We start from the raw sequence: 12,308 nt of genomic DNA, 5'->3' as shown, positions 1-12,308 counted from the left end.
TAATAGCGGGGCCTTCCGAGCAGTCGCTTTCGGTTGAATAAGCCCCTCCTTCCAATTACCAAGCTTTTAAATTGTAAAGCAAAATAATAATAATAATAAAAAAAAGTTTATTCTAATTTATTTTCATGGAAAATGTAACTCGTCTGGTTATTTCTCTGGAAAATGTAATTTTTTTTTTTGGAGGGGGGGAATAGGTAACTGATCTGGGTATTTTGAAAAATGTAATTAATCTGGTTAGGTTTACGAAAATGTAACTCTTCTGGTTAAATTTATAAAAAAAATGTAACTAATCTGGTGATTTTGAAAAATGTAATTAATTTGGTTAGTTTTTCTGAAAATGTAACTCTTCTGGTTAAGTTCAGGAAAATGTAACTTATCTGGTAAGGTTTCTGAAAATGTAACTAGTTAGTTTTCTGAAAATGTAACTAATCTGGTTAGGTTTCTGAAAAATGTAATCTAGTCAGAGCTTTTATCTTAATGACCTACTGAGAACTTGTTAAACGTAGAGAAGGATATACTTCGAAACCTGTAAAACAGATTCGCCTTAACTTCATGTAAACCAAAGTATTTAATCAATATTTTGGTTAAGTTGGACTGACATTAAAGTCATAAACAACTGGATTACAATGATTGTAAGTGTGAAAAAAAAAATTCTTTTAAATAACAGGCTGTTGTTAATTTTTTTTTTTAAATAACTGTTTTATGAAAATTTCCTTAACGTTTTTCGCCATTTCATTTGTAAGCTATTTTGCTCAACAGAATCTGTGTGTGTGTGTGTGTGTGTGTGTGGTATTGCGAGCGCGCGTACTTCGAAGCGGAAATTCTAGTCGAGATTCCTATCTTCCCTTTTTTTTAAGGGTATTTTTTTTAAGAAGGGCGTCATCTCCGGGTAGAACTCATTGTGGGGCAATTCCTATGCTAATCGTTTAATCGTGTACCAAAGTCCTTGGTTTATTAGGCGCCATTACTATGAAAAATGGCTCGTCACTTCTGGCCCCTTTTACTAGAGATTAGGAACTAGAGTCATGTGGGGTCTGTGTGTGTGGACTTATTGTTATTAATGATAAAGCGAACGTGAACTGATTGCTCTGTGTAAAGTTAGTTTATGTCAAGTTAGTTTTCATGCTGGGATATATTGATTTTGGTGTCGCTTCTAAGATGGACAACCAAACTTTATCATTATTAATTATATTAATGATAAAGCGAACGTCAACTAAACAGACTGTGTAAAGTTAGTTTATGCTAAGTTAGTTTTCATGCTGGGATATATTGATTTTCGTGTCACTTCTAAGTTGGATAACCAAACTTTACATAGTTCAAAACATACCATTACAATGAAAAGATCAAGATCATTAAGTTAATCAAAAACAAAAAAATTCTTTACCTTGTTGTAGTACACAATATTCAATTAAAGCAAGTTAAGGAAGTACATAAATAATTCTTAAGACCACACACAAAAACCACGATAAAGTTTATTGCTACTAAATTTAACCATTGTTCGGTATAGCGTAAGACGCCATTTCAGAAGTGTAGTTACGCTAAAAGCGAAAATATAGCTGTAATGTTGATAGGTGCTTAATTATTATTATTATTATTATTATTATTGCTTTATGAACTGCCTCATCACCTCATTCGTAAATTGAATATATCTGGCGACAGAAAATACGAACTACGTAAATAATACATGAATCATCACCAACCGCCCCCGCCCTCCCCCCACCCCCTCCCCCTTTCCCCCTTTCCCCCCTTCCCCCTTTGGCAGCTTGTTAATGTCACAGTGGGCTTTTTCCTATCCCCCCCTTTCACCATACTCCCATAATGGACCCGCCCCCCCTCCCACCACCAACCGAGCTTCAATGACTGACACAATTAATCTTTTCCCGATGCTCGATTGTGGTACCGAAAGACCTAACCAAAAGGGCAGCAGCCAGCGGCCATCGAAGTCCCGTAGGCCTCCCCCACCCCCCCCCCCCCTCTCTCTCTCTCTCTCTCTCTCTCTCTCTCTCTCTCTCTCTCTCTCTCTCTCAGTGAATCCTTTTCGATGATCCCGAACTAATGCAAAGGACCTCAGCAGTCAGTCAGCTTCCCTGGGTGGACCCCTCCTATTCTTCTGTCGATTTAACTGAAATAAGTCTTCTAATTCTAATAACAGTTGTGACCATTTTGGGGAAAGTTGCCAGTTTTTTTTTTTATTCGTGTAGTTACTTCTTTCCTTTTAGAATATGTATAATTTTATTTTATTTTATTTATAAAAGGAAATGACTGACATAGTTGTGAATATTTTTGTTAACAGTAATCAGTATTATTATTATTATATTATTATTATTATTATTATTATTATTATTATTATTATTATTATTATTATTATTATTATTATTTTATTATTATTATTATTATTATTATTATTATTTAAAACTATGAATGTTTGAAGATCTTTCAAAAATTAGTTTAAAATGGAGTTACACAACTATCAAAAGTCTTGTAATGAGTCTTAATTTTCAGGCTTTTAATATTCTGTGACCAGAAACAGTGAATAATATAATAATAATAATAATAATAATAATAATAATAATAATAATAATAATAATAATAATAATAATAATAATAATAATAATAATAATATTACGAAGCTACTGTAAAACATTGCAAGCGTTTACATAGTTATTTTTATTAGTATTAATGCGGCGTTACAAAAAAAAAAAAATAAAGAATTGTTTTCAGAATATAAAGCACACAAAATTATTTATGTAAAAATGAGAATGTTAAATAACAAAGTGCTCCGAGTGATATGAAACCACGAAAGCGTGTGTGTGTGTGTGTGTACGGAAAACTCCATATTCACAGAACTAGAGAGAGGAGAGAGGAGAGGAAGAGGAGAGAGAGAGAGAGAGAGAGAGAGAGAGAGAATGTGTATGTGTATGAAAAAGCTTAGTGTTCTAATTAAACGTAATTTTAAAAATCAATAACTCGCTTACATTGACGAACAAGTCGGTCACACCCGTGTTACACCCTTACGTGAAAGAAGTTTAAAATCAAAAAAAATTTTTTTTTAATCGCATATACAGAGAGGGGGCAGTTGGAGGGTTTGGGGGGGGGGGGGAGACACCCCTCCTGAAGTGTATCAGATATAAGACTACAAACACCCGGTTTCTTAATTGCACTTGATTCTCCATTTCCTCTCTCTCTCTCTCTCTCTTCCCTAAACCCTTCTTCATCCTTCCTTTCCCTCTTTGGACTTAATAAATCCAGCTAATTCTCTCCGTGTAGTGGTCACGGCAAATTCCTAAGACAAATGTACTCCAATAAACGAAGAGACCCTTTGGGATCCGCTGGGAAAAGAGCCTCGATGTATAGGCGGGGATGATTCAAAGGCAAAAAGGATTTGAGAGAGAGAGAGAGAGAGAGAGAGAGAGAGAGAGAGGATCTGTGAGTGTGTGTTTGACGAAAAACTCCGTATTCACAGAACTAGAGAGAGAGAGAGAATGAGTGTGTGCGTGTGTGTATGAAAAACTCAGTATTTACAAAACTGAATTTAGAGACATCTAATGAGAGACGAGAGAGAGAGAGAGAGAGAGAGAGAGAGGTACTGATGGAATCTGTGAAGAGAAATTGTTAATTTTTTTTCTCTCAACCCTGTGGAAACAACCTTTTTTATTATTTTGAAGCCCCGTGGAACACGTTGTTTTTTTTTTCTTCTTCTTTTTTTTTACCCTGTGGAACACCTTACTTTTTTTTTTTTTGAACCCTGTGGAACACCTTGAAAGTCAAAGGCGCATAAACAAAATATTGAGGACTAGGATACATTCATTAAATTTCATTTCACAAAATAGATTTTATACCAATGAAAGACACTATATTTATCATTTGCCACAAGAACATATTCTCCCAAAATACGTGTCAACTTTCTCTTCGTAACACCTGGAAAAGAAATGGAATTTCGTCCTGCTGCAGAGAACCTATTTTGCAGTAAATACAGAAAATACAAAATTGCGGTAGGGAACTTATTTTGCAGTCAATACAGAAAATACCAAATTTCGGTGTCTGTGTGTGACTGTCTCGTGTGTTGGAAAATATTCACGAAAGTGGTTCCTGCATTCCAGTTGTTACACAGAATTTTGTCTTTGTTAAATTGGAAATAAAGATAAGTAACAACAACACATAATACTATAGGTATTTCAATGTATTTTATAAGACGTTCTTTTTTTTTAAATAAAAAAAAAACGAAGCCACAGAGCTGGTATGGGAATGCATAAACAAGCAGAGAGATGAACAAATATCCGGTATATACACTAAAGCAGAGTTGGAAGAATTGAGGATTTAAAAAAAAATTCCGGGACCTTCTCAAGGTTGGATGCATTTCAGAAGCACAAAAATTGAAAGCGCGAGCGACCTCGTCGAGTATAAGAAATATAGAGACACAAACAAACAAACAAACAAACAAGCAAGCAGGTAGGATTGCCAAGGAATATGTTTGTTTCCCAGGACAGCAAATCGACACTGTTGATCTGCTACTGCCCGTGATGACATATAAATGTTACATATTTTTTGGGAAGGGATGAAGGAACTGGCGGCTTTGATGTTATTCATGAACTGGGGATGGGTTTTTTGTGGGGGGAGCTGGGCGGGTCTCTATTGGGTGGTGGGTGGGTGCGAAAATGGAAGTAGGTCAATACATGTAAGAACTGACACCTTTTTTTGATGTTAGTAATGAACTTGGGATGGATTGGGGATGGTTCTTTGGTGGGGGAAGCTAGAGATATTCTGGTGTGTGTGTGTGTGTGTGTGTGTGTGTAGTGGGGAAGGGGGGGGGGCGGCGAAAATGGAAGTAGGTCCAATATTTGTTGGAAATGGCAACTTTGATATTATTAATGAACATGGAATGTATGATTTTTTTTTTTTTTTTTTTTTGTAGGGAGGGAAGCTGAGATTTTGGTAGTAGGTGGGTGGCGTTGGGGTGGGGTGGGGTGGGTGGGGTGGGGTGGGGTGGGGGGGGTGGGTGGGGTGTGGGGGGGGTGGGGGGGGGGGGGGCAAAATGGAAGTAAGTCCAATACCTGTTGGATCTACCAGCTATAATGTTATTGATGAACTCGATGTATAGATTTTTTTTTTTTTTTTTGTAGGAAGAAGCTGGAGAGTCTGGTACTGGGGTGGGGTGGGGTGGGGGGGAAGGGGGACGATGAAATGGAAGCAGGTCCAATATCTATCGGATCTACCAGCTCTAAATGTTATTGATGAAATTGGGATGGATAGGGATGAATTTTTTTTTACTTTGAGGTGGGATGGATAGGGATGCGTTTGTCTTTTTTGATGGGGCGCTGGGTGGGAGAGTCTGGTGTGGTGGGCGGGGTTTTGGGGGTGGGGTTTTGGGGGGGGGACGAAAATGGAAGTAGGTCCAATACCTGTTGTAGATACCAGGCCTCTTCGCCATTCCTTAGGCCGGGACACCTCCCAGGATCGCTTGTCGGATAACTGGTCAAGGAGGCTGCCTGAGGCCGGCCCCCGTCAACACTCGTTTCCATTGTAGTCTGACTCATCTGGGGTATTAGAGGAAATATGTCCAGATGATGCTTCATGTCTTAAAGGAGGGACTCCAATATCATTTTCCACATTTTCCATCTAATGATATTTTTTGTTTTTTTTTTTATTTTTTTAAAGTGCCGATTTTTTTTTATATATCGAAAAGAAATGAAACACACAAAAACATTCATTCTGTCTGCAAAGGACGCAACTTTTTTTTTTTTTTTTTTTCTGAATCAAATCGAAAAAAGCAACTCACAAAAACATTCATTCTCTATGCAAAGGACGCAACTTTTTTTTTTATATATTTTACTTATTCTGAAATAAGTTACAAGGATTGGAAAAGTCTTTATAAAGATTATTCTATGATAATAAAAATTTTCGGTCGAGTAATCATACAAACCGTTTTCATAAAAAACTACTAGGCATACCTGAATTGCTGTTGTTACCTTAGCCTAGGTTTATATATAGCGTGATCTTACCCACTTGGTCACTGATTTTCCGAGTAATCACAGTGGCCTTGCAGAAGTTGTTCTAAGTACAATTGGATCCTTTCGAGTCAGGTTCGTAAGGAATTTATATATGTATATATTTAGTATATATAATATATATATATATATATATTATATATATATAATATATATATATATATATGCATATATGCTTTTTCATGTGTGTACAGCTATGTATATATATTATGCTTTTCATGTGTGTACAGCTATGTATATATTTATATATGTATGCTTTTACATGTGTGTACAGCTATGTATATATTTATAGTATATTATGCTTTTTCGTGTGTAAGCATATGTATATATTTATATGTATGCTTTTTCATTTGAGTACAGCTAAGTATAGAGTTACTAAAAGTAAATGAAAATATAAAAATAAAATATGAAAATGCACAGTGCAAATGTATACGAAGGGATTCTTCCCTGTCACCCAACCTGGAAATTCTTATTCACTAACTTTGGTTCTCTCCCACAGCTTAATAATCTCCAGGTCGCAGCATTTGACATAAGCGCGCGAAATCCACCAGCGAGTCGGAAGCGAAGCACAACAGTAATAATCGATCGTCAAATGGGTCTTCAGGAGGTGAGTGTGTTAAGACCCTTACAACACCTCACCTTATTAATGAAGTTAAGTGACCGCTGTGTCTGCAGGTATATATATATCTGTAGGTATGCTTGGGTGTAGTCTATTATAGTTAATTCAGGTTAAACCCCATATTTCAGTGAATTAATTCATGTATACGCTGGGTAGCTTTTGAGTGAAGAACCAATTTTGAGTATGGAATGTAATTCTGTATACTTTTCAATCATTGTCCTAAATTCATGCCTAACAATGCGTGTTTTTGAGTTAAGTGGTATTTAAATTGCTTGTCAGTTGTTTATAATGCATAATGGTTGCTCGTTTGCTGTATACAAATAATTGCAAGTAATCAAGAATTGTGAAGCAGTAAATATATTATTATTTAAGGATACTTATTTTTCACTCGTGAAACGTCACTTGTCATTACAAGTTCATACATACTGTATATGTTCTGAAGATAGCTTCAAGTTTTTGCATTGTCACGCCCTCCAAGTTATAATACTAATAATGGAAATCTTCGGAGTGAGTGAAGACAAGGATGGGACTGCTATTCTTCTGCATCCTAATAAAACAAGACGCCTGAAATTCAAGTGGCGGTCGCCTTTGCTTCAAGAGCATTAAATAACACAGAACGATGATATGGTCAAACAACAAAGGAACATCTTGCAAGTGGAAATTTCACCAAGTATTTTGGAAGAGATAATGTCACTGTTCTAAGTGATCATAACCCACTAGCAGCCACCTTGAAGAGCTGCCCCTGCATATTTTGCAAAAGATTACTTCATGGGCAGAACTATGATGTTTTGTGCAATAAGTGGAGGGTAAGCATTTTTGAATTACTGACAATTTTGGCTGTGTTGTTAATGAAAATATCCTCTAGTCAAGTTTTCCTGATAGTTTAGAAACTGTAGTTGTTCCTATAGAATTAGAAACTGTAGTTGTTCCTACAGAAAGAAAAACCATGGCCTTATATGAAGAAGTAATCCTCAGCAAAGGCTGAATCGACTACAGAGTTGGAATGTTTCTCAAGGGATCACTTGTCTCATTTGTGTACCAAATGATTCTGGAAAAGTAACCACTGCTCCTTTGTCAAACCTGTTGCATATGACAGGGCAAAGTTTAGAGACTACTGATGTCCGCAGGAAAGGAGTTGTACTGGACTGTCCTCTCTAATCAAAGTGTAAACTAACTTGCAAACTTATTCCTGAAAGACGTGTCGTTTTGTCTATGTTCTCACGACAAGCCTTGGCTGAGAGGTAGCCTGAAACGCGAAATGAAGCGCCCACTGCTCTTCTTTTTAAAGGTAATTGCTTTACAGTTCCTATAACCTTATAGCAGGAGCTGTCAGAACCAACTCTGACCTAAATGGTCTGGAAAGATGTCAGAGAAAGATGCGGGAAGCAGTCTTCGCCAGGGATGTCTCATCTGATTTGTAGGCCCTACCGATTTGGTAGCCGGAGTTCGTTTCCCAACTCGGCCAACTGGAATGAGACGAATTTATTTCTGGGGATTAGAGATTGATTTCTCGATATAATGTGGTTCGGATCCCATAGTAAGCTGTAGGTCCCGTTGCTAAGCAACCAATTGGTTCCTAGCCACATAAAAATATCTAATCCTTCGGGCCAGCCCTAGGAGAGCTGTTAATCAACTTAGTGGTCTAGTTAAAATAAGATATACTTGACTTAACCCACTTTTCGAACAGGATACTTGTCCATAGCCCACAACCCACCGCTAAGCACAACCCATGTATGTATAAAACACATGGTTTTATACATACTTATCCTCAGATTATGACTACCTGCATTCTGCTACATGGCCCCCCCCCCTAACATAAGGTTGCCAATAATACCAGGAACAACAGCCCACATAAGGTTATCGATAATACCAGGAACAGCAGCCCACTTAAGGTTACCAATAATACCCGAAGTAAGAGCCCACATAAAGTTACCAAATAAGGAGCAACAGCCCACATAAGGTTACCAATAATACCAGGAACAACAACGCACATAAGGTTACCAATAATACCAGGAACAACAGCGCACATAAGGTTACCGATAATACCAGGAACAACAGCCCACATAAGGTTACCAATAATACCAGGAACAACAGCCCCATAAAGTTACCAATAATACCAGGAACAACAGCCCACATAAGGTTACCAATAATACCAGGAACAACAGCCCACATAAGGTTACCAATAATACCAGGAACAACAGCCCACATAAGGTTACCAATAATACCAGGAACAACAGCCCACATAAGGTTACCAATAATACCGTTTAACAACAGCCCACATAAGGTTGGTTACAAAATTTAAAAATAACCGTTAAACAACAGCCCACATAAGCGGTTACCAATAATTACAGGAACAACAGCCCCACATAAAGGTTACCAAGAATACCAGGAACAAACAGCCCCACAATAAGGGTACCGATTAATACCAGGACAACAAAAGCCCACCCAAATAATGGTTTTACTAGGAAGAAATATATGGACACCTGGTACATGTATTTTAAAAAAAGTAACTCCTAGTTCATATCAGGAACAAATAGGAGACACGACACCAGGAGAAATCGTCGACACTTAAGAGCAACGAACGAAGAAAGACGAAGAGAGAAAGTATTTAATAGATGAAGAACCACTTCGGGAACCATGCCAATGGGAGATGAGAAAACGAAACTAAATGGTCTTGCTAGTAGTACGTAAGTTGAGAGTTATAAATCATCAACAACTAGAGTAAGACGACTCCCAGAGAGCTGTGGGTACCCATGTGTCTTTAATAGAAATTTATGCCCCACACTATTGTTTTGGTAAAGTTTGATACATAAACAAAATAAATGTTAAGTTGTTTCGTTATTTAGCAGTTAATATTAGATTTTCAGCGCTTCACGTATTTATATTTTAGCTTACTATAAAGCTTTCTAGGAAAGATAGATGTAACGTGTTTTAAAATTAGGTGAAATTTACAGACGTTGTTGTCATCTGTACATAATTCAGGAAATATATATCTTTTAAGAATGATACTTTTTGGTATTAAAGAAACTTCGTAATTACTTCAGTCATAATTAATGCAGCCTTCATATATAACTGAGACAAACTTCATAATTACTTCAGTCATAATTAATGTAGCCTTCATATATAACTGTTTGTCTCAGACTCGTCACTGGCCTCTTCAGAAATCAATACGGATTGATCGCTTGAGAAAAGGTCACTATTACATATTCAATCTTTTTAGGTCACATTCTGAACCTGGACGATTTTGACCTTCTTCAGAACTACTATTAATTACTAAACTTTAGGAATGATTTAAAAACAAGTAGAAATAATAAACGATAATGTTTAGGCGCAAGGAGAAGGGCTAGTTATTGTACGAGAAATTTACGCTTCACAGACGCACGTAAATGTTATCTTAGTTATGACCTAGCATTACGCAATAGTAAGAATGCACAGCACTTCAAACTGTGAGGTTAAAAAATGTAAATTATATATGACGCTGACTTGAAATTCAATATATATTTACCAGTGACCACACCATGATTTTGAGGAATTCTTTTCATTTTAAACAAATACATGTCTGAATTTAGTTATGACCGAAGCTTTTCCATCACATACGTGTGAAATACATAACAGGATCTGGGGGAGAAAAATGCCTTCGGCGCAAATGAGACATGAAAAAGACATCTCACTCCAATGATTAATAACTTAACACTTGAAAAGAAAAATTTAACATTTTTTCTCACTTCATGGTGGGCGATCACGTCACGTAAAGCTATATGGTAGAATTAAGACGTTCGCCTAACTACTTCTGCAACTATATAAAGAATGCAAATTTACTTATAACATATATTTTCAGAACACAAAACGACCTACCCGAAGGACCTCAGAGTCTTCAAAGGCGAAGACGTCCCGTGTATCATCGCCGTCAAGAAGTTCCTCCCCCTCCTGAGTCAACCACATGTCAGAACACTACTATACTATGCGTACTACTGCTTAAAGTCGAGCACCTCTGCAAGAAGTTATGGCGGTGCCAGGAAGGAAGGAGGAGGCCTACACGCGTAAACACGCGCTCTGCTCCCTCTCTCTCTCTCTCTCTCTCTCTCTCTCTCTCTCTCTCTCTCGGTACTTCAATCATCAGCAGCTCTAATCTCTCTACTCTCATCCCTTCCCCTCCCTTACTGGTCGCCCTTCATTTAGTTTTAACTCGTTCTCAAGTCCTCGTCTTCCTTCTCCCGAACATGACGAGTGCCTCCCCCTACCCCCCTCATCATCACACCACTCCCCCACCCCCACAACTACCCCCTTTTCCCCTTTTCTTGGCCATTTTTGAAAAAGGGTTTTTCTCTCCAGCCAATGGCGACTACGAGGGCGATGATGAGTTTATCACATTTCTCCCGCGGGTTTGCGAAAATGCCAACTCCCGTTGTTTGTGGAAGGAATACCGGCGTCGTTTTAACTTCCTGTGTAACAGTAATTTAAAGGAGAAGAAAAAAAATGGCTTTGGGAAAAACAGAGCGAGAAATATATATAGGAGAAATGTGTTTTTTCAGGTGAGGGTTCGACAACACCAGACAAGATCCTGATTAATAGTCGTAACTGCGGGAAAATATAGACCACGCTATTGTCAACATTGTGGAAATGCTCCGCTAAGCCTAATGTACCCCTTCCACGGCTGCATGCTGTTCTCTACGTTACTTAATATAATTGATAGTTCAGCGCTGCGTTATTTAATATGCTTTTAATCAACGTTACACACAGCGATATTTAGTTAATATAATCTATTATGTAGTGCTGCGTTATTTGATATCTTTTAACCGACGTTATTCGTTGACAAGCCTTTTAATATTTCCACTACAGATAAATTTTGTAATTAGTGAAATGACGCTGTATCATGAACATGGAAATAAAATATATTAACATAATACATGAATGTTCGATCTTGAAATAAAATATTGACCTAATAAATGATGAATTTTCGATCTTGAAATAAAATATATTAACCTAATACATGAATTTTCGATCTTAGAAATAAAATATTAACCTAATAATGGATTTTCGATCTTGAAATAAAATATTTAACCTGATATATGAATTGTCGATCTTGAAGTAAAATATTTAACCTGATACACGAATTTTCGATATTGAAATAAAATATTAACCTAATACATGAATTTTCGATCTTGAAACACTATTAACCTAATACATGATGAATCTTCGATCTTAGAAATCATATACTATAATATATTATGTTTCTATGAATCAGCTTATTGATAAGAGCCGCTTCAGAGCACTGTCACCCGGAGTTTTAAAGTTTCTTCGCTTCCAACGGGCGGATTAGGGAAGCCCTTCGTTACCGAATACGTCAAAACGACTTCCTCCTTCGGAGCTAAGCCCGGGGCACCTGGTGAGCACTGACTAAGAGAACTCGCCCTCTTCCGACGAGAGGGCCTGGCCTGGCCTGGCCTCGATCTTTCGTTATACCGACCTAAGAAAATGACATTGTTGTTTTACCAACTCTCCCCCTAACCGACTCGCTCCCCTCACTTCTCCCACCACCCCACCCCCGCAATGCTTCCTCATTAACTCCCCAACAACCCCTTCCCAAAAGCCTTTTCGCTATAATACCCTCCTCATTGGCTGCTGCTGCCTGCCTTGGAAGCCTGGAGAACCTCGATAATGTAAGCCAATCAGTCTTGCATACA

At 37.5% G+C, this 12,308-nt stretch overlaps 1 protein-coding gene across 11 annotated transcripts in view; it reads right to left on the bottom strand.

The window, feature by feature from the left end:
• The window catches only part of LOC135222961 (homeotic protein ultrabithorax-like), a 1,489,261-nt gene that overhangs the window by 75,863 nt on the left and 1,401,090 nt on the right, over positions 1-12,308 (bottom strand). For 4 of the 11 annotated variants that reach the window (XM_064261431.1, XM_064261430.1, XM_064261432.1 and 1 more), the window contains one exon: positions 5,400-5,534. The exons of the other annotated variants lie outside the window; for them this stretch is intronic. In XM_064261431.1, the coding sequence (XP_064117501.1) occupies positions 5,400-5,534 (135 nt within the window). The remainder of the gene's footprint in view (positions 1-5,399; positions 5,535-12,308) is intronic. 11 annotated transcript variants of the gene reach the window in all.

Source organism: Macrobrachium nipponense, chromosome 8 (assembly GCF_015104395.2).
Source record: "Macrobrachium nipponense isolate FS-2020 chromosome 8, ASM1510439v2, whole genome shotgun sequence".
Classification (NCBI taxonomy): domain Eukaryota; kingdom Metazoa; phylum Arthropoda; class Malacostraca; order Decapoda; family Palaemonidae; genus Macrobrachium; species Macrobrachium nipponense.
The sequence above is the reverse complement of the archived record's forward strand: the minus strand, read 5'-3'. Positions and strand labels throughout refer to the sequence as shown.